Genomic DNA, 24,343 nt, shown 5'->3' with positions numbered 1-24,343 from the left:
ATACTATACAATAAAGCCTAGAAATAAATTGGCAATGAATGTCAACTTGTGAGAATTGTAAATTGTACTATATTGGCATCATATTGAAATGCAAATTGTGACATGTTGATACTAGAATCAACCTATCCATGATGTATAAAAAGGGTTGACATTTTTGTTGATCAGTGAAAGGCATAATGACTTATAAACTCTAAGAATAAAGAATTAAATATTTGAGCTTGTAAATGCCCTAGTATTGCATAGTTGACTAGTTTGGATAGGTTGGCATGCCAATAGGGTACTGACAACTGTATTGTAAATGGCTTCATGCCATACTATGTTTTATGGCTTATTATGCCACACTATGATTTTAATAGCCTATGGCTAAACGGATTATGTTATTGTACTCGGCTTATTGCCTGAGTGATTATATAGCTTCTTAGCCCCACTGTTTGCACACCGGGAGATACTTTGTGACCGATGGTGTAACGGCCCGAGGCACTAGGTACCCAGTGCTATTTCATCCACCGTTTGCACACCGGGAGAAACTTTATGACCGATGGTGTGACGGCCCGAGGTACTAGGTACCCAGTGCTATTTTATCTGTTTATCCAGTCTGGTCAGTGTATAGGCTACACGGGCAGTCAATTAAAACATTATTCAATTCAGGCAATTAAGTTAAGTATAATGAAATTTTAGTACAATTAAATTAAGTATTGAATGAAATGAGTAAAAGATATTAGTAATAGAAACATAACAAAACTACAATTTGCAGAACCATAAAGACTTAAAATACAATACAGTTAGATTAATTTTATATACTGGGTATTATTACTAAAAGGTTATAAACTTAAACACTTCTAAAGAGGAATAAACTAGTATATAAGATAGTTGATACTAGAAATACCATACCAAATAAAATTGATTCCTAAGTATCTGAATTATAACTTATTTCTTTCTTTATTTGTATATATTATTTCATTGTTGTACCACTAAACAGAAATGCTTAGCGTGATGGAATTGTTTCCTCGTGCAGGTACTGAAGGTAAAACCAGTAGACAGTTGACTAAGATTTTTGGAGTCCAGATCTGCAAAAGTGTCAGAAGAGTTCAAAGTTGTCACCTCCTCAGCAATGCATGTAGATAGGGCTCACATTAAGCATATAATGTATTTTGTATATTTTAATTATTTCTTATGTTGTAATTCATACTAAGAAATTATATTGAATAAGTTTATGATTTAATTAAATTGTATAATATGTAGACTGTAATTTTATGCAATTAGTTGCAAATTATGTACATTGATGAAATTGAGAATTTCGATATAAGAGCTGAGAGTGATTATGAATGAGACTGTGATTATGATTATTGAAACCATACGGTATTTACCACATTAGTCAAATTTTAATAAACAACGTTAATGCCTAAACCTTAGATAAAGATTTAAATAAATAAATCAATAACTGAAACAAAATAAGATAAGATTAGGTGCTCCAGCACACCGTGTGGCACGCCTTGCTTGGCTACACTGTAGACGGGTGAGGGGTGTTACAACTCTTCTGGCACTGATTAGTCCACTGAAATTTCACATCTTTTCATAGCAATCTGGTAAGTGGAGATGCCAACATAGAAAATTCCTTCAAAAATCTATGGTAATAACTGGCTAACCCGAGAAAACTACAAACTTCTTTAACATTCTTGGGTGGCTTCCAATTGAGAATGGCTTCTACCTTGCTAGGATGCACCTTAATAGCCTCTGCAGACACAATATGCCCCAAAAAGACAATCTCCTTTAGCCAAAACTCACATTTATATAGTTTGACATACAACTGTTTCTCCCTCAAAATCTGCAATTCAATTCTCAGGTATCTATCATACTCCTCTACATTCCTTGAATACACCAGAATGTCATCAATAAATACTACCACAAACTGGTCAAGATATGGCCTGAAGATTGTATTCATCAGGTCAATAAATACAGCCAGAACATTAGTCAACCCGAATGGCATCACCAAAAATTCATTGTGGCCATACCAAGTCCTGAAAGTAGTTTTGGAAATACTTTGCTTCTGTACCCTCAGTTGATAGTATCCTGATCTCATATTTATCTTGGAGAACACAGTTGCATCTTTCAGCTAATCAAACAAATCATCAATCCTAGGCAAAGGATATCTATTTTTCACTATCACTTTGTTCAACTATCTGTAGTCTATGTACAGATGGAGAGTACCATCTTTCTTCTTCACAAACAACACCTGTGCTCCCCATGGTAACACACTAGGGCATATAAACCCTTTATCAAGCAACTCTTGCAATTGCACCTTTAATTCTTTTAATTCAGAAGGAGCCATCCTATATGGAGTGATAGAGATCAGCTCCACACCCGGCATCACCTGAATTTCAAAATGCACCTCTCTTTCCAAGGGTAATTCTGGCAATTCATTAGGAAAAATATCCGAAAAATCACACACTGTAGGGATATCCTTCAAATCTGGACTCCCTACTTGGGTGTCTATCACTTGAGCTAGATAAGCTTAACACCCCTTTTGAATCATTCTTCTAGCAAGTGCAGCTAAAATGAGATTAGATGGCAATAACTGCCTCTCCCCGTATTTTACCACATTTGCATACTCAGGAAGACCAAAAGTGACTATCTTCAATCTATAGTCAATCATTGCATAGTACCTAGCTAACCAATCAATACCCAAGATAATGCCATAATCTCTAAAGGGAATTTCAATCAAATCTGACAAAAAGATGTACCCTTGAATTACCAACAGACAATCCTTATACAATCTATTCACCCTTACTTCTTGCCCTAAGGGACTAGTCACCAGCACATCAAAATCCATTTTCATGCAAGGAACAGCAGTAGAACAAACAATTCTAGCACTAACATATGAGTGAGTGGAGCCGGGATCAAACAACACATAAACATTATGTTCAAAGATTGAGAATGTGCCGGCTATTAAATCGGAGATCTTCGCTTCTTCCCTTTGGTGTATGGTGTAAACCCTGGCTGGTGTCTCACTCTGCTCAGGCTGATTCACTATGCCTTGACTGGCAGTAGTACTACCTCTGCCTTTGCCTCTAACTCTGCTAACTGACTGTGAAACTCTTAGGGTAGAACCTTGGACTGATCCCTCTGCTGTGGTATATGGCACAGGTCACCGTGCACTAGTGTAATCTCTGGCGAAGTGCCTAGTTCCACCATAGTTATAGCAGGCTCCTATGGCCTTATAGCATATCCCTCCATGTACCTTGCCACAAATTTCATAGGCACAAACAGAGGTTATTCCCCTGACCATCTGCTGACTAGATCGGGGTGGCCTCTGTACTGACGATCTACCTCTACCAAATCTATGAGTACTAGGTCCCCTAAAATTCTTTCTTTTACTCAAACTACTGCCTGAACTCTAGCCACCAGTCTTCACCCCTTTTTCCTTTTCTCCCTTCTCAGTTGCCCCTTCCACTTCTATCCTTTCTAACTTAAGGGCTTGAGATATCAATTCAGAGAAGTTCTCATGCCAGAACCCAACTACTTGCAACCTTATACTAGGCCTCAAACCAGCTTCAAATCTCTTGCATCTGTACCTGCTGATGGTAAGTAGACTCCCCGTATAGTGGCTTAGATAGGAGAATTCTCTCTCATACTTAGCTATATTTCTATTTCCTTGCTTCAAACTCAAGAACTCCTGAAGCTTCATGTCAACATGTGTATCTGGGACATACTTCTGTCTGAATTCTTTGAGGAAATCTCCCCAGGTCAGGACTGGAGGCTATAGTAGACTGTTAGGGATGGTATTCCACCATTCATAGGCATCCCCTTATAGCAGAGAAACAGTGTACTCAAATTCGAGGGCCTCTGTGCATTGTAGCTTCCTAAAGACCCTTTCCATCCTCTCTAACCATTGTTTTGCTTCTAGAGGATATGTTGTGCCCTTAAATTCTGTTGCTCCATACTTCATCAACTTTTCATATTGTCTTACTGGAGATTGGGGTTGAACTGGTGGTTGTGCTTGCACGTTTCCAGCCATTTGTTGAAAGAAAGCAGCCATATACTGTGCAAACTGTGCAGGAAATTACTACATGGGTGGAATTTATGTAGCTAGCCCTCCTACACCTTGAGGGCTTAGGGCCTCTCCTTGAGCTTCTGTTACAGCCGAGTGTTCCTTAGAATAATCCCCCTAGTCCATATCAATTCTCAGAGATTTCTATCTCCTAAACAATCAACACAAGAGAATTTTCCCCGTTAGTCTATTTTCATGATGTAAATGCACCATATGTATCAATCAATGACATTTGAGCAGTTGTACTTATCAAATAATAATTCAAATTTACAACTCAAAACCTATATAAAAATTTGCTCTGATACCACTAAAACATGTCATATCTTACCCCTTTCTAAGATATGACATGATCCCATTGTATACCCAATGAATCACCGAACTCTGCCTACCGATAACTCATTAAATATATTACAAGGGATTTTAAACAAACCAATTCATTTTTAGTTAAATTATTGCTAAGAATATAAGAAAATATTATGAAATCCTTTGAGACTCAAAGAATTTATTTTATTTTATGGAAAATTCGCGTGGTGACGGCTATAATTTTGATAAACCAAATTTTTAAAACCTGTTAAATTCACCTATGGCAATTTATATAACATAATCTAATCAATCATCATTCAAAATTTTGCTTTCTTTCATTTACAAATCAAAAGGATAAAGCTCTTATACTTACAATTCAAGAGACACTTATTTACAACTCAAAAAGGCATTTAATTACAAATTAACATCCATAAGAAATAAGGAATTTGGTATTACAAATTTTACAAGCATTTAAAAGTACAAAAATTTATTACATTACTTTTGTACAACTGCTCAATATCTTTACATATATAGAGAGTTAAATACATCAAAATGAAATTTACACGGTATACCTAATATATACTTGGTGTTTAACCAAAATACAGCTCCATGCAGCTCACTCAACTGCTTTATCTTTCTCTTTACCTGCAACAACATACAAAATCTATCACTGAGCATTGAACTCAATGGTGCACAACTGATAATTTTAAAAACTCATTACAAACATATTTACTAAATCATAAATAAATATTTGCAAAATTCACTTTTCCCATAAATCATGAAAACAATACAACATTATTCAATCAATGGCAAATCAATTGTTTTCAATCCCATTTTTATCAAAATATTCACAAAACATAAGTGTTGCCAACAATCACACAGTTTAAGTCATGACACAAAATTTCACAATTAATGCCGTGTTATATAACATGACAAAACAATCTCACCCCAATAGTAGTTACTAAAGGGGGACAAAGGCTAGCTAGCAATATGAGTACTCATCCAAACTCAAACGCAACTGGCAAGCCGAAGAGGGAGGTAACATAATCGCATATCATATCCCAATTAGCCGTTGCTAATGGGAATACCATAAGAGACTGTCATGCCAACTGTGATTTCAAACAATCTCAAAAGATTTCCATTCAATAATCACATTGCAAATCAAATAATCACGCTTCATTTATCAAAAATCCCTATATAGGGTTGGCAACACATCAATACTCAAAACACTTCTAAAAGCATTCAAACATGCTTACCCCCTTGCTACAATAATTTTAAATGGCCAACATCTGCCTTTTCAAAATTATAAATTCATTTCATATTTCAAAATTCTCAAAACAAGGTAAATAATTCTCAAATGCAAAAGAAAAGCATAATTGACTTCCAATCACAAAATTTAAAACAAAGGAGGATCCTAGTTGTGCACAAACCTTCTTTGAGTTCTCTTTACTTGGCTTAGTCCTTCCCTTCCTTAGAAAGCTCCTTTTCCACTGAAATTACACAATTGTAAAGTTTTAATACTCGTTCTAACATTCACTAATAGCTAATCAAATCATTTCGTAAGTTACCATGCAATTTAATAATTTCTAGATTCAGGGCAGATTTAATACCTAACTTTAGAACCCAATTTCAACCTAGTTCCAATCAAAATTTAATAAAGTAATCTGCATGAAAGTTATTCCTTAGTGTCATGGCTTTAATTTTGTTTTTAAATCACTTAATTTGGAATTATGGATCTCAAGTTATGGCTAAATTACTAAACACTATTCTGAGTGTCTTACCCTATAATTCCATATTTTTTAGATTTTTACCTTAAATTTGCATTCTATATCCGAGTATCTTAAGCTCAGAATTTGGACTAGGTCCCTAAAACAATGTTTTAGGCTTTTGTCATAGCTTTCCAAATCATTTTTAATCACCTAAATTGGAGTTTTGTAAAAAAAGTTATGCCCTAATTACTAACTAGAGGTCAAAAGGCAATTTTGTTGAGATGCAGGATTTCCATATTTGAGATATCTAACTTACTCTAACATTTCCCCTAATTTGCCTTAAGAAATGGGTTTAGGTCCAAACATGAAACTACATCAAGACACACCCCAACCCAACTCTAGAAGCATCACAGTACGCTTATACCCTTCTCCACTCATCGGCAAAGTTAACACAGGAGCTGTAGTTAAACAATCCTTAAGCTTCTAGAAGCTTTCCTCACATTTATCTGACTAGAAGAATGGGACATTCTTTCGAACAACCGTGTTATAGGAGCCGCTATTTTAGAGAAATTTCGCACAAAACACCTGTAGTATCCTGCTAGGCCTAAAAAAACTTTGTACCTTGATGACTGTAATAGGCCTAAGCTAATTAGTTACTGCTTCAATTTTCTTAGAGCCCACCTGAATACCTTCACTAGAGATCACATGTCCTAAGAATGAGATGCTCTCTAGCCATAACTCACACTTTGAAAATTTTGCATATAGCTAATGCTCCCTCAATGTCTGTAACACCATCCTCAAATGCCACACATGCTCTTCCTCAGTTCGAGAATACACCAAAATATCATCTATGAATATGAGGACAAAGTGATCTAGGAATGGCTTAAACACCATGTTCATTAAGTCCATAAAGGCCACTGGTATATTAGTGAGTCTAAAAGATATCACTAGGAACTCATAATGACCATACCTTGTCCTGAATGCTGTCTTTGGCACATCCTCATTTCTAATCCTCAACTAGTGATAACCTGACCGTAAGTTTTTTTTCTAAAAAGTACCTTGCTCCTTATAGCTGATCAAACAGGTCATCAATCCGAGGAAGTGGATATTTATTCTTAACAGTCACTTTGTTCAACTGTCTATAATCAATACACAACCTCAAAGTTCCATCCTTCTTCCTCACAAATAGAACAAGAGCACCCCAAGGTGAAGTGCTTGGCCTGATGAAACCCTTATCCAATAACTCTTGTAGTTGCTCCTTTAGTTCCCTTAGCTTTACTAGTGCCATCCGATAAGGTGGCATAGAATTGGGGTTTGTACCCAACACAGTATCTATACAGAATTCAATCTCCCTATCAGGAAGCATCCCAGGAAGCTTCTTAAGAAAAACATTCATAAATTACCCAACAACAGGTACATTTTCCATGCAAGTACCTTCACCAAATATGTCCCTCACTAGTGCCACATAACCCTGACAGCCACGCCTTAATATCTTTCTGGCACTTGTGGCTGATACTATATTGTATGGAGCTACACTCCTATCATTATCAAAGCTAAACTTTTCCACTCTAGGAATATAGAAATACACTTTTTTATTATTTCTTAATCCTAACTTGATTGCTAACTCTATTACTTCCAAAATTTTAACCCTGAGATTATTTTCCACCAGCACATCCACCATATAGTATCATACTATAGTATTAACCTACTACTCATTTTATGGAACACAAGCTATTCACCATGGATAATTCTTCCTGTATCTCATTTCTAACATGACCATCAAAACATTATCGTTTCCTACTATCCTTTGTAAGGAATTGCTCTTCATGGTTAGATAGGTATTCTTAAACCTATAATTTGTACCTGAACTATCATGGTAGTGAGAAATGTGTGTTGTACCACAATCCCAAACAAAATACTTTATGTATTCATTCTTCTTGATGTAGCCATATCTATTGTCTACAGCTCTTCAAACTTCAACCTTAAATTTACCCATATCTCTTAATCCTTCTCTTTAATTTTTATTATCTCTTCACAATTATTATGCTCTACCTATAGGATTTCACTGCAGCAACTCCTTATTATACCATTGCTCTGTTTGGCATATAATCTCATAATTTATTACATCTATTTACACTCCATTTGTATTTCATACCTAGCATCATTATCCTATGTCCCTGTCTTCTACAGTACTTTAGAAGATACCTCTCACTATCACATCCTTTGTAACATCCTCACTATAGGTAGTTCCGTACTTTCTACTGTTCTAGCAACTAAGGTCTGTTCGGATAGCTACAATGTATGGAACTACACTTAAACTAGAGTGAGGAATCATAATTAAATTGAATAAAGATCAATTAAGGATGTAGAAAAATAAAAGAAATGAAGTAGGGAATGGGTTAAATGAGTACAAGTCCGGGTGATGGGTGACCTCACTAGGAAATGACAGTGAGTTCAGAGCAACTCTGAATTCACGTAGAACCCTATAAGACCCTTAATGAAGACTTAATTAAGGGGATTTTTATGAATTAATAAGTTAAGAAAATGAAAAAAAAAAAAAAGCACAAAGCAAAGGAAGATAAGAATTTATCGGGTATTATGGAAAAGACAAACATAAACCCGATAAGAGTAAAATTTAGTCAATTAAATTTAAAAGTCTAATATTGACAAAAAATAAGAGTTTTTAAATTAATGAAGCTATATTAATTTAATTAATTGAGATTATGAAAATTAAATATAATTATTAAAGAGTCAAAATAGAATGATTATGAATTTCAAAATAATTTTAAAATTACCATTATCTATATTTATAAAATTGCCATTGGGTATTAAATTTATATATATATATATATATATCAATAATTGAAAGGAAAATTTCATCTTCTTCATCTTCAATATCCCGTCCACCTCGCTCTCTCTCACCTTTCTCAAAATTTCCTCCATTGAAACACTTTTCCAAGCTTGAATCCCTAGGTTTCTTCCATGATTTCTTTAGGAAATCAATAAAAACCACTAAATTGAACCTTAAAAAGAAGAGAGTATTCAAAAAAACCAAAAGAAATTGATAGTATAGAGGGAAGGAATTTCAGTTAGAAGTGTTTCCATAAGGGGAAGTGAAGTTTGATTAAATTGAAGAGTGATTGAAGGTTGTTTGAAGCTAAGGAACAAGATTAGTGCTAACAATCCCTCTTAAATTGAAGTTTGGCAATTGGTTAGGTTTTGGTATAAATTAGGGTTTTTTTTGCTTAGCTCCTATTTGACATAATTGATCACATATTATGACTCTTGGATGTATGCATGTTGGGAAAATGTTGAGGAATTAGTAGAATTGTGGACTGATTGTAGAGGGGTGTGTGAAACATGACTCTGGACAGCTTGAGTCCAGTATGCTCAATTGGTTATAAGTTAAGCTATATAAATCCAATTTCTATGAAACTTAAACCAAATTAAAGCTAAGACACATAGCTACAACTTTTATGTTTTGGCCCAGCAAAACTACTAGGACAAATGGATTGAATTGCTAGGACAAGTGCCAAACACTGAAACTGAAATTTCCTGAGATTCTAGCAAATTATCATTTGACCTCCGTGTGATGTTTAGGGCATAACTTTTAGTATATACCTCCAAATGAGATTATTCAAAATGATTTGGAAACCTAAGACATAGGCCTATAACTTTGGTTCAGAGACCATATCTAAATTTTGTATGTAAGACCTTTAAATGTTAAATGCAAGACTAACCTGAAAACCTGAAAACCCAGAAAGTGCAGGATTGGTGAGTAAAGGTTGATCAATCAGCCATAACTCACTATACAAAACTGCAAATTGAGTGATTCTTGAACCCTTGTAACCCTGAGAATAGGGGAACAATTCATATGTAGAACATGAAGTCAAATTATGACTGTAACCTATTAGAAATAGCTTGACAAATTAGTTCCAGAAACCTATTTTGTTCTGGATAGACCTGAATCCAAAATTGGTCATTAGATTAGTTTTGGTAAAATAATAACTTGAGCTACAAAAAAGCAAATTGAGTGATTCTAAAGCCAAATTAAACATAGGACATAAACCTGCAACTTTCATGAAGAAAGTATGGCCAAATTGATTCTGCATCTTGGCCAAATCTATGAGGACAGTTAAAGTACCAAATTTTGAAAATTCATGAAACAGTCCAGAATGACTTGAATTATAATTTGTATGTAACATTAATGGTTTGATGAACATGTACATCATGTGAATGTTTGATTGGGACTTATGTTCCCACTATGATTGGAATGATACATATGATGAGATAATATGAACATTGAATAACTAAAGATGTTAAATTACCCATGTATGCCTAGACATTTGCTTATGGGTCGGATAGATTAGCATGCCAAGAAGGGACGAGTTTAGCAGTACTGCTTATGGCTTTTAAGCCCAATTATATTGCATACCTGGCAGACATTCATGCGTCCGATGGTATGACAGCCCGAGGTACTGAGTGTCCAGTGCTAGTTATGACTATTTCACATCTATGACTATTTTAGCTCTTAAGCCACTATATTGCATACTTGGTAGACACTATGTGTCCGATGCTATGATGACCTGAGGTACTGAGTACTCAGTGCTAGTATAACTCGCGTATCTAGTCCAATCAGTTCTGTTAAAGGTTACTTGGGCATTAAAAAGAATTAAGAGGGTTGAATATTAAACAAATTAATAGAAAAGATCCCAATGAAACAATTATTTGTAAAGACCGACAAAACGTGAAATAACTCATAATTAATTAGAAATACATTAATTTTATGTTACTACAACATGAATTTACCTTTATTTGCATAGTATATTTTCATTCTATTATTGCACCACTAAGCAGAAATGCTTAGCATGATAGTTTCTCCTCACGCAAGTCCAGACGATAAGGTCCAGTAGAGATTGGACAGGGACTGTTGGAGACTGATCTGTAGTAGAGTTACTGTCACCTCCACTCACTATTTTGGTATAATGCAAGGTCCCTCACCTGCATGATTATGTACTTGCAATTAGATACATAGTTGTAAATTAAATTTTGAGTTGTATAACAATTATGTACATATTGTTAATTAATGAAACGTAAGAAATTCATGTATGAAAATGGATGGAATAGATTATTTGTATGAAATTATGGAAATTGATTGAGATGTTAGATTGATGTGATTGAGATTATGATGAAATTTTAAACAGGAAGTTGTTTTAATAGGGCAAATATCAATAAAACAGGGGAAACTCTGGCAGTTTCTCCACTTAAAAATAATTTGATTTAAATACAGACAAACTGAAAATGGAGTATAAATAAAGTAAGTTAGAAAAGGTGCTCCGTCACAGAATGTTGCATTCCTTGCTTGGCTACACCATAGATTGAGTAAGGAGTGTTACATCCTTCCAGAACTATCTCTAGTACATTCATCACATTGATCTTTGTACTTCTTAGTAACTTGTAAGTAACATGTATACCTGTCCCATCTTCTACTATAGTTTTGTTAACTATTATCAAACTTTCACTCATGTTTCCTTACAAAGCTATTCGATTGATCACATTGAAAACATCTGCCTAACCTCTGATTACTCGCCATTTTAAATTTTGGCATCAAATCTTTGTGTTATTATCCCTTATTCTTATCTCTCATCATGCATAATTGAATCCATTAGGTTGAGTTTTATTCAGCTTACTACCTACTAACTTCGCTTCTTTGTCTGATAAGACAATTCGAGTTACCGCTGCATACCTTCAAGTTACTACCTACTTTGGTTGCATATCTCACCTAACTTTCTTCATACTATTAATAATCTCAACGATCCTTGTCCCACTACCCCTTATTCTACCTTAGGGTAGAAAATAAACAAAGTCTAATTCAAATCCTATAACTTTGAGCTTTAGGTTCAAGCTCCTAATACTGCATCAATTATGACCTACTATGAGTTCTGCACTTCTGGGTTCCATACCTTGATAAAAGTTTTCCCTAATGTTGTCCTTTTCTAAGCTCTCTATCATTACTTTTCTGTTTACCTCATTTACCTTTCATGGAACTGCATTTTGCCTCCTTTGTATCTTGACTCTACTCTTCCTAATCTTATCATAATTTGAACCTTTTAGTTTGTTTTTTTTAGCCAACTCCTTTTTATCTTACCCAAATTTGAACTTTGACCATTTTACTTTTTAGCTCTATTCTCTTTCTTGACCTAACTGTCATATCAGGAACTTGTATCTTTTCATTGTCTCTACCAAGTCATCTATACCTCAATGTTACTCAGAATTGGTCTTTTGACCACTCTAGCTAGTACTTCCACTGGCATTCAGGTTATCTCTCATGTTGCATTTGGACTAACTATTTTAACCTTCCTTTCTACACTTATTCTATCTACTAATATCCTATGATTTATCTTTGCTAACCTACTACCCTTAACCTTTCCTTTGCTTAGAGTATACTCTTATCTTGAGCAGTAAGAAGTTAAAAAGGAACTCAGGGATTAGCAATCACGCATTCACTGCGTAATCTTTGCTCTTGTCTATTAGACTACAGGCTACCCTCTACCATCTCGAGGAGAAGATCAACAAGGATACTACTTTTCCATTTCCACTCAATTCACTAAAACTTAAGATATTAGGTCCCCAAACCCATCATTAAATTCAAAAGACTTTACATCTACCATGATTTGATCATTTATGTTTCCTACAATGAAACTTATGCCCCTCTAGGACACCTAAGCCAACAACTCTCTATCACATATTATAGTCCCACCTGCGATGCCATTCAGTAGGTCGCTAACACCGATAGCTATCTACTATCTCTCTTGAAGGACATTACCATACTCTGCAGCACAACTGATAATAAAAGAGGTACCATATCTACTACATTGCCACAACTACATAAGGCTATCAGCTCTCTTATCATACTATAAACTTTTCTAAAACATCTTTTCATAGGCTATAACATTATTCGTAACCTTTGATCTACTTTAGGAAGCAGAACCATACTCTAGATTTCACTGTCACACAATGAGTATTATCTTTGTCAAACTCTAAACAAAAAGTACATTGTAATGACAAAACTAAGATCCCATACCTGAGACCAAATGGTCCCACTCTATGAATGCTACCTTTACTTTGTGACTATACTGAAACCTTTAATCTTATGGCAACTCTTAATATAACTCTAGCTCATGTTAGGGTAACTAAGTCACTGACTTTATTTACCACCCAGCTGTGACCTTTGATATTCTAGCTTAAGAGTTTTAAATCCCTAACTAGGAGTTCCAAACTCTTTTTGTAACACCCTCCCGGTAGTAACTCCGTACATTCTACTGTTCCGGTGACCAGTGTCGGTCCGGACAGCTAGAACGTCCAGAAAAATATTTAAACTTAAGTGAGGGACCATAATCAACTCAAATATTAATAAGAAAAATTTAGTAAAAATTTTAGAAATAAAATACAACCAAGTTAAACGAACCGGTGCCCTAACGAGGGGTAATCCAGAGGGAAGTTGCGGTTCTCGCAACTAGGAGCCCTAGACCCGGGAGAAAAATTATAAAATAATTTTTGGGACTCCAGAGAAGGGTTATTGAGGTTCCTGTGGCATTAGAATGCCAAGAAAATACCTAGAAAAATTTTTCAATCGGTACAGACAATTTTGACCCGTTAAGCCAAACGGAGGGCATTTTGGTCATTTCGCCTTCAGAGGTGATTTTTGGCCAACTTGTCCAGTCGAGTAAATAATTATTATAACATAAAATATGAATTAATGTTGATGAAAAATTAATGTAAAGCTAGTAGAAAAGAAAAGAAAAGAAAAATCAAAATAATGCCAATAATGACATCATTAAGATGTCATTTAAAATTGTCCACCAATAACCATATAACAAATACATATAAAGCAAATAAAAGAGGCTGAAAATAAGAAAAAAAAAAGTCATCTTCCTCTTTAGAACCAAACCAGCCGAAACCCCTTCCCCTCTCCCTCCATTGAAGCTCTTGTCTCAAGCTTGATTCCCTTCACTTCCCACCATAAAATCCCTTCTTCTTTTCATTAAAATTTGTCCACTCATCTTGGGAGAGTGTTTGGTAGCCTAGAAAAGGAAAGAAAGTGAAGATTAAACTTGGGAAAAATCTGCCACTTAAAGGTTAGTGCACATATACACCTAAAGCTCTTTATTTCTATGTTAAGGGACTTGAAATAAGTAAGAAATTGTAACTAAAATGAATAAAAATTATGTGTATGAATGCCATGAATTTCGGCAGCCCTATTGAAGGAATAGGAATGAGTGTTTTGTTGGACTTAGAGTGGATTAGAAATGATGTTTGAGGTACATATACACATGTATAATGAATTGGTGTGCTAACTAAGGTAAATGGGTGTAAACCTTGCATTTGAGCTAGGGTTTAGGAGTGACAAATTTGACTTGGCTTATGAAATTGTTAAAGAACATTCTAATGGTCAATTAGTGACCATTTGAGGAAATTTGACCATAATTGGGACTGAAATATGGCATGGCAAAGTGGAATGGTAGGCTGCCTATGGACAGCAGTAATGGTGGCTGAGATTCCAGCCCACTTAGACAGCCATCACTTTGGCTGTGTAGGTCCAATTGGTGTTTGGCCAATTGGACATGAAACTAGGCTTATAATGGCACATTTTTGCTGAAGAAACCATGCCCAAAAGACCAAAGCAAGAGGACCAAAAGTTGGCCCCAATCCGGATACCCTGCAACAGCACCTGCAGAAATGACCAAATGAACTGTTCATTTGGCCATAACTCACTGTAGATATGGTCAATTGACCTGAAATTTTTACAGCAACAAGTTAAGACAGAGACAAACAACTTTCATGAAGAAACCTACCCCAAATTATGGCCAGAACCTATTCAAAAATGCAATCACAGTCACTGTTCATGGTACTGTAGATTTGGTAATTCTGCAGTTTTGGCAATCCGGCCAGCTATGGTTTTTGGGCCATATCTGGAGCTACAAAACTCCAAATGGAGTGATTCAAAAAAGGAAATTCAACTAGACAAAATAAGGAACAACTTTCATGTTTGCCATTTCTTCAAATTCTCACTGCAACAGTGCTTAATGGAACAGTAAACTTAGGCTTCAAAAACTGAAATTTCTGCCCTCTTGGTTTTAAGTTAGAAATGGTAATGGTGACCTATTCCAACAAGTTTTAAATACAAAATGTGGTATGTTGGGAATGCCAGAACCAATGTACCTAATTTCTACCTAAAAGTCAACATTTTTGTTGACCAAAGAGGTGAATAGTGACACCAAAACTTGAAATTCAAAGATTGAAGAATTTTAAAGTATCAAATGCCCTAGTATACCTAACAAGATTGGTTTGGATAGTTTGGCATGCCAATAGGGTTCGATTAGCGATCGCACATGGCAATATGCCATTACGTGATTTTATGGCTTTTAGCCATTCGACCTTGTATTGAGATTTGGCCTTGCTCGATGTTATCACAAACTTGTTATTCATTGCCTGCCGGAGATGCATATGCATATGTGACCGATGGTGTGACGGCCCGAGGTACTTGATACCCAGTGCCAGTTTACCCTTTTATCCAGTCCAGTCATCTAGTGTAGGTTACTTGGGCAACCAAAGGAATGAAAGTGGACAAAGTTAATGATATACAAATTCAACACAAATAAAACATATACATTCACTACATATTTATTTTCTTGCTATTTCTTTTATTTTATTATTGCACCACTAAGCATTATTGCTTAGCGCGTTGCTTTTGCCACGCGTAGGTACTGGAGATACTGATCATGAGCCCAGTAGACCGTAGACTGGGTGAGTCCATCCTGCAGTTCTGCACAGTGTCCGTGTCACCTCGTCACCTGCAGTGCATTGGTAGGACACTAGGTGTCATTTTGGCATTTTGTAACAAATTTTTATTTTCTCATATGTAGCTGAACTTGTGTAATGTATTTTGATGTTCATGTAAATTATGAAAATTGTATTTGTGAATGGAAAAGTAAATATCTAATTGTGATTTATACTTGATTATCACATGTGATGGATGATTGAGAACTGAAATTGAGAAATGTTGTTGAGATTTTGATATTGGAGTTTGAGATGATGAGACATGAATATTGGAAGTGTTTTTCACAGGTTCCGAAGAACTGTTTTCTCCATTTTTAGCTGGTACTCCGCCGGATTTTCTTTAAAATTTTCGGAACCTCAAATAAATAATACTTTTGATAAATGGCTTAAATAAATTGTATTTCATAAATTATATTCAAAAGCATGATATAAATTAATTAAGGTATATTAGAGTGTGCCGGTACACCGTGTGGCAATACTTACTCGGGTATACTGTACACGGGTAAGGGGTGTCACATTTAGTGGTATCAGAGCACGGTTTAGGCGTTTCTAGGCCTAGATTGAGTCCATACCATGCATTGCATTTGTAAGAGTCGAGGTGACACTAATGCAGATCTGTTTGTCTTTCTTATTTTGAATAGGATATGGACCCTTCATCACAGAGAGCAGTCGAGGAGGAAGTGGAGTGTCATGCTCCACCTGCAGCAGCTGAGACTGGGGGTAGGGGAGAACCTACTCCACCAGCTCAAGCAGAGCTTGCTCAGCCTCCACAGGCCATGTTCCAGCAAATGGCCGATTTCTTCAGACAAATGGTCGGGGTAATGCCACCACCACCACCACTAGCTCCATAGCAGAAATCACACCTGGAAAGACTAAGAAAGTTTGGAGCAGTGGACTTTTTCGGTAAGAGAGAAGATGATTCTGTTGCAGCCGAGAATTGGTTGAACAGAACAGGCAGAGTTTTAAAACAACTCCACTGCACCCCAGAGCAAAATCTAGAGGCTGCCGTATCTCTGTTGCAAGATGATGCATATGAATGGTGGGACACGGTATCCAGTGAAGTGCAGCCAGAAGCTATAACTTGGGACTTCTTTCTCTCCGAATTCAAGAAGAAATATGTGGGTACTGTATACCTAGAAGAGAGAAGAAGGGAGTTCATTAATCTGAGGCAGAGGCAGCTGTCAGTGGCCGAGTATGAGAAGGAATTTGTCCGATTAAGCCACTATGGAAGGGAGATAGTCCCTAATGAAGCTGAAAGATATAAGAGATTTGAAGAGGGACTAAATGACAACATAAAGATCCAGCTCACTGCCTTGGGAATCACAGAATTTACCAAGTTAGTGGAAGCTGCAATAAAGGTTGAAAAAGTAAGAATCAGTGAGCAGACTAGAAGGGAAAGACAGCAGAAGAGGGGCCCAGGTCAGCCTAGTTCAGCTCCTGCATTTGGGAAGAAGTTCAAGGGTCCACTTGCACAGAGTTCAGCTCAGCCACAAGGTCAGGGTCAGTCTCAGGGGCCCAGGCCACAGTTCACCCCTAGGAGAGGTCAGTCCACACCATCAGTGGGCAGCTCTCCAGGGATGGGGTTTAGGACCCGGCCCAAGAACTCTACATGTCCACACCGCTCGAAATGGCATAAGGGAGTGTTGGAGAGTGACGGTGCTCGCTAAGGTGTGGGTCAACAGAGCATCGATTAAGGAACCGCCCACGTAACTACTACAGCTACTCCAACACAAGCGCATGACACTGCTCCGCACCACAGAGAGGTAGAAAATGCGTAAATCTGAGGTCATGGACCATCACGAAGCCTGCATCCGAGCGGCAGAGAGGCGGATAACGGACCACTGCGAGCTTATGCCATGAGAGCTCGGGAGGAGCAAGATGCCGGACGTCATCGAGTGCGTTCTCCTCTACAATACACTGCATGAATTGGTTGATCCATGATCCACTCATTAATACATCTACATCAAACTAAACATAGCAATGGGTATACTAGTAGTGGAGAGTTACCAAGAGATTCTGGTGACTAATCCATTGGTCCATAGTGTAGTGGTGAACAAAGTATACAAGGGTTGCCCGTTAAGGATTTAGGGGTATGAATTCTTGGCAGACTGATTGAGTTGCCCTTCCACGAGTTTGACGTGATTTTGGGAATGGGTGGTTGTCACGTCATCGAGCAATAGTTGATTGCAAATTGAAGAGAATTTCTTTGAAAACTTCGAGGGTAATGAGATCACGATTGTGGGGAAAGGATGATTTCTTGTCCAATGTTATCTCACCACGATTGCAAGAAGAATGATGAGAAAAGGTCGTGAAGCCTACCTAGCACATGTGGTGGATACTAGGCGAGCTAAGACAAACTGAGTGATATACCCACAGAAGAGACTTCCTGCAGGTATTTCTGAAGAATTGCCCGGTTTGCCACCGAGAAAGGGAAGTTGAATTTGCTATTGAGACAACTGCACAACACCCATTTCCATTGCTCCTTATAGGATGGCACCCACTGAATTGAGGGAGTTGAAAACTCAGTTGCAAGAGTTGCTAGATAAGGGGTTTATACGCCCTAGTGTGTCACCATGGGGAGCTCCAGTGCTGTTTGTGAAAAAGAAGGATGGGACTTTGAGGCTTTGCATTGATTACCGGCAGTTGAATAAAGTGACTGTGAAGAACAAATATCCGTTGCCTAGAATTGATGATCTGTTTGATTAGTTGAAGGGAGCAGGAGTATTTTCTAAGATTGATCTCAGATCAGGGTATCATCAGTTGAGGGTGAAGGATACAGATGTGCCAAAGACTGCATTCAGGACCCGGTATGGGCATTATGAGTTCCTGGTGATGCCCTTTGGCCTAACAAATGCACCAGCGGCATTCATGGACCTTATGAACCGTATCTTCCATCCATACCTAGATCGGTTCGTAGTGGTCTTTATTGATGATATTTTGGTGTATTCCAAGACCAGGGAAGAACATGATGAGCATTTGAGGATTGTTCTGCAAACCCTAAGAGAAAAGAAGCTATATGCTAAGTTGTCCAAGTGTGACTTTTGGCTGAATGAGATTGCATTCCTTGGACACATAGTGTCAGCTGATGGGATTAGGGTGGATCCCAAGAAAATAGAAGCAGTGATGGAATGGAAGCCTCCCAGGAATACAATTGAGGTCAGAAGCTTCTTGGGGCTAGCTGGGTATTACAGAAGATTTGTGAAGGGATTTTCCTTAATAGCTGCTCCAATGACCAAGTTGTTACACAAGAATGTCAGATTTGACTGGAATAACAAGTGTCAGACCAGTTTTGAGAAATTGAAGGCTATGTTGACAGAGGCACCAGTGTTAACACAGCCCGGTGTCGAAATGACTTTGTGGTCTCTGATGATGCCTCACATAATGGGCTAGGGTGTGTATTGATGCAAGAGGGAAAGGTGGTCGCTTATGCTTCCAGGCAGCTAAGGCCACATGAACAGAATTACCCTATCCATGATCTAGAGCTTGCAGCAATTATCTTCGCACTGAAGATATGGAGGCATTACTTGTATGGTGAAAAGTGTTACATTTACACGGACCACAAAAGCCTAAAATACTTGCCAACCCAGGAGGAGCTCAACCTTAGACAGAGGCGATGGATTGAGTTCCTGAAGGACTATGATTGTGTAATTGACTACCGTCCTGGGAAGGCAAATGTAGTTACTGATGCTTTGAGCAGAAAATCCATGACAGCTTTGAGATCATTGAATGCCCGTCTAACTTTGGTTCGAGATGGAGCTATTTTGGCTGAGTTGCAAGTGAGGCCAAACCTACTACAGCAGATTTTAGATGGGCAAAAGGCAGATGAAAAGTTAATGGCTATTAAGAGCACAATCTCAGAGGGAAAAGCAACTGACTTTGAGGTGAAAGCAGATGGGTGTCTGTACTACAAAGGAAGACTGTGTGTACCAGATGATGGGGAATTGAAGGCCAGTATTCTAAAAGAGGCACACACCAGTGTATATGCTATGCACCCAGGAAGTACAAAGATGTATCATGATCCAAGCTTGATGTATTGGTGGCCTGGTATGAAGAAGGACATAGCTGACTATGTGACTAAATGCTTGACATGTCAGCAAGTCAAGGCAGAACATCAAGTTCCATCAGGTTTGCTACAGCCTATACGCATACCTGAATGGAAATGGGATCGGGTCACCATAGATTTTGTAAGTGGTCTACCTCTCACCCAGAAAAAACATGATGCAGTATGGGTGATAGTTGATAGATTGACGAAGTCAGCACACTTTCTGCCAGTTAGGACTGACTACTCACTGGAGAAATTAGCAGAATTGTATATCAGTGAGATAGTTAGACTGCATGGAATTCCACTTTCCATCATATCTGATCGAGACCCAAGGTTTACATCGAGATTTTGGAAGAAGTTGCATGAGTCCTTGGGTACACAACTCCACTTCAGCACAGCTTTTCATCCTCAGACGGATGGACAATCAGAAAGAGCAATCCAGGTAAACAATTGAAACCAATGAAATTGATACATATATTGAATTAAAATGATAATAATGACATGAAATATATGTCAGGTCCTTGAGGATATGCTGAGGAGTTGTATCATTGAGTTTGAGGGAAGTTGGGATAGATACCTCCCACTGGCAGAATTTGCATACAATAATAGCTACCAAGCTAGTATCCAAATGGCCCCATATGAAGCACTGTATGGGAGAAAATGTAGAACTCCAGTGTGCTGGACTGAATTGGGCGAAGACAAACTGGAAGGGCTAGATCTGGTGAAACAGACTGAGGAGAAAGTGAAACTAATCAAAGCCAATCTGAAGGTTGCCTCGCATGCATGTAAATCTTATGCCGACCTAAAGAGAAAAGAAATAGAATACACAGTTGGCGACAAAGTGTTCCTCAAGGTGTCACCATGGAAAAAGGTATTAAGGTTTGGAAGGAAAGGTAAGTTAAGTCCTAGGTTCATTGGCCCATATGAAGTCATTGAACGTGTGGGTCCAGTGGCCTATAGGCTAGCTTTGCCACCAGAGCTGGATAAGATCCACAATGTGTTCCACGTGTCCATGCTTAGAAGATACCGCTCAGATCCTTCATATGTCATCTCCAGGGAAGAAATTGAAATACAACCGGATTTGACATATGAAGAAGAACCTCTACGGATCCTGGCTCGGGAAGTAAAAGAGTTGAGGAACAAGCAGATTCCACTGGTGAAAGTGGTTTGGAGGCACCACAACACCTAGGAGGCAACTTGGGAAAGTGAAGAGACGATGAGGCAACAGTTCCCTCAACTGTTTGCATCAGGTAAATTTCGAGGATGAAATTTAAATTAGAAGGGAAGAGTTGTAACACCCTCCCGGTAGCAACTCCGTACATTCTCTTTATTCGGTGACGATGTCGGTCCGGACAGCTAGAACGTCTGGAAAAATATTTAAACTTAAGTGAGGGACCATAATCAACTCAAATATTAATAAGAAAAATTTAGTAAAAATTTTAGAAATAAAATACAACCAAGTTAAACGAGCTGGTGCCCTAACGAGGGGTAATCCAGAGGGAAGTTGCGGTTCTCGCAACTAGGAGCCCTAGACCCGGGGGAAAAATTATAAAATAATTTTTGGGACTCCAGAGAAGGGTTATTGAGGTTCCTATGGCATTAGAATGCCAAGAAAATACCTAGAAAAATTTTTCAATCGGTACAAACAATTTTGACCCGTTAAGCCAAACGGAGGGCATTTTGGTCATTTCGCCTTCAGAGGTGATTTTTGGCCGACTTGTCCAGTCGAGTAAATAATTATTATAACATAAAATATGAATTAATGTTGATGAAAAATTAATGTAAAGCTAGTAGAAAAGAAAAGAAAAGAAAAATCAAAATAATGCCAATAATGACATCATTAAGATGTCATTTAAAATTGTCCACCAATAACCATATAACAAATACATATAAAGCAAATAAAAGAGGCTGAAAATAAGAAAAAAAAAAAGTCATCTTCCTCTTTAGAACCAAACCAGCAGAAACCCCTTCCCCTCTCCCTCCATTGAAGCTCTTGTCTCAAGCTTGATTCCTTTCACTTCCCACCATAAAATCCCTTCTTCTTTTCATTAAAATTTGTCCACTCATCTTGGGAGAGTGTTTGGCAGCCTAGAAAAGGAAAGAAAGTGAAGATTAAACTTGGGAAAAATCTGCCACTTAAAGGTTAGTGCACATATACACCTAAAGCTCTTTATTTCTATGTTAAGGGACTTGAAATAAGTAAGAAATTGTAACTAAAATGAATAAAAATTATGTGTATGAATGCCATGAATTTCGGCAGCCCTATTGAAGGAATAGGAATGAGTGTTTTGTTGGACTTAGAGTGGATTAGAAATGATGTTTGAGGTACATATACACATGTATAATGAATTGGTGTGCTAACTAAGGTAAATGGGTGTAAACCTTGCATTTGAGCTAGGGTTTAGGAGTGACAAATTTGACTTGGCTTATGAAATTGTTAAAGAACATTCTAATGGTCAATTAGTGACCATTTGAGGAAATTTGACCATAATTGGGACTGAAATATGGCATGGCAAAGTGGAATGGTAGGCTGCCTATGGACAGCAGTAACGGTGGCTGAGATTCCAGCCCACTTAGACAGCCATAACTTTGGCTGTGTAGGTCCAATTGGTGTTTGGTCAATTGGACATGAAACTAGGCTTATAATGGCACATTTTTGCTGAAGAAACCATGCCCAAAAGACCAAAGCAAGAGGACCAAAAGTTGGCCCCAATCCGGATACCCTGCAGCAGCACCTGCAGAAATGACCAAATGAACAGTAACTGTTCATTTGGCCATAACTCACTGTAGATATGGTCAATTGACCTGAAAGTTTTACAGCAACAAGTTAAGACAGAGACAAACAACTTTCATGAAGAAACCTACCCCAAATTATGGCCAGAACCTATTCAAAAATGCAATCACATTCACTGTTCATGGTACTGTAGATTTGGTAATTCTGCAGTTTTGGCAATCCGGCCAGCTGTGGTTTTTGAGCCATATCTGGAGCTACAAAACTCCAAATGGAGTGATTCAAAAAAGGAAATTCAACTAGACAAAATAAGGAACAACTTTCATGTTTTCCATTTCTTCAAATTCCCACTGCAATACTGCTTAATGGAACAGTAAACTTAGGCTTTAAAAACTGAAATTTCTGCCCTCTTGGTTTTAAGTTAGAAATGGTAATGGTGACCTATTCCAACAAGTTTTAAATGCAAAATGTGGTATGTTGGGAATGCCAGAACCAATGTACCTAATTTCTACCTAAAAGTCAACATTTTTGTTGACCAAAGAGGTGAATAGTGACACCAAAACTTGAAATTCAAAGATTGAAGAATTTTAAAGTATCAAATGCCCTAGTATACCTAACAAGATTGGTTTGGATAGTTTGGCATGCCAATAGGGTTCAGTTAGCAGTACTGCACATGGCAATATGCCATTCTGTGATTTTATGGCTTTTAGCCATTCTGACCTTGTATTGAGATTTGGCCTTGTGCCTGATGTTATCACAGCTTGTTAGCTGTTCTGTTGCACACCGGGAGATGCGTATGTGACCGATGGTGTGACGGCCCGAGGTACTTGATACCCAGTGCCAGTTTACCCGTTTATCCAGTCCAGTCATCTAATGTAGGTTACTTGGGCAACCAAAGGAATGAAAGTGGACAAAGTTAATGATATACAAATTCAACACAAATAAAACATATACATTCACTACATATTTATTTTCTTGCTATTTCTTTTATTTTATTATTGCACCACTAAGCATTATTGCTTAGCGCGTTGCTTTTGCCACGCGTAGATACTGGAGATACTGATCGTGAGCCCAGTAGACCGCAGACTGGGTGAGTCCATCCTGCAGATTACGCACGATGTCCGTGTCACCTCGTCACCTGCAGTGCATTGGTAGGACACTAGGTGTCATTTTGGCATTTTGTAACAAATTTTTATTTTCTCATATGTAGCTGAACTTGTGTAATGTATTTTGATGTTCATGTAAATTATGAAAATTGTATTTGTGAATGGAAAAGTAAATATCTAATTGTGATTTATACTTGATTATCACATGTGATGGATGATTGAGAACTGAAATTGAGAAATGTTGTTGAGATTTTGATATTGGAGTTTGAGATGATGAGACATGAATATTGGAAGTGTTTTTCACAGGTTCCGAAGAACTGTTTTCTCCATTTTTAGCCGGTACTCCGCCGGATTTTCTTTAAAATTTTCGGAACCTCAAATAAATAATACTTTTGATAAATGGCTTAAATAAATTGTATTTCATAAATTATATTCAAAAGCATGATATAAATTAATTAAGGTATATTAGAGTGTGCCGGTACACCGTGTGGCAATACTTACTCGGGTATACTGTACACGGGTAAGGGGTGTCACACTTTTACAGAAATAGAACTCTATTCTGGC

General features: G+C 37.4%; 1 protein-coding gene across 1 annotated transcript; it reads right to left on the bottom strand.

Moving 5' to 3' along the window:
- Positions 1-3,394: 3,394 nt before the first annotated feature.
- Positions 3,395-4,036, bottom strand: LOC110638329 (uncharacterized). Its single transcript, XM_021788851.2, has 2 exons — positions 3,869-4,036; positions 3,395-3,757 (listed from the first exon to the last, which is right to left on the bottom strand). Exons 1-2 carry the CDS (start codon positions 4,034-4,036, stop codon positions 3,395-3,397), a joined length of 531 nt encoding a protein of 176 aa, XP_021644543.2.
- Between the last annotated feature and the right edge of the window lie 20,307 nt (positions 4,037-24,343).

Source organism: Hevea brasiliensis, chromosome 3 (genome assembly GCF_030052815.1).
Source record: "Hevea brasiliensis isolate MT/VB/25A 57/8 chromosome 3, ASM3005281v1, whole genome shotgun sequence".
NCBI lineage: Eukaryota > Viridiplantae > Streptophyta > Magnoliopsida > Malpighiales > Euphorbiaceae > Hevea > Hevea brasiliensis.
The sequence above is the reverse complement of the archived record's forward strand: the minus strand, read 5'-3'. Positions and strand labels throughout refer to the sequence as shown.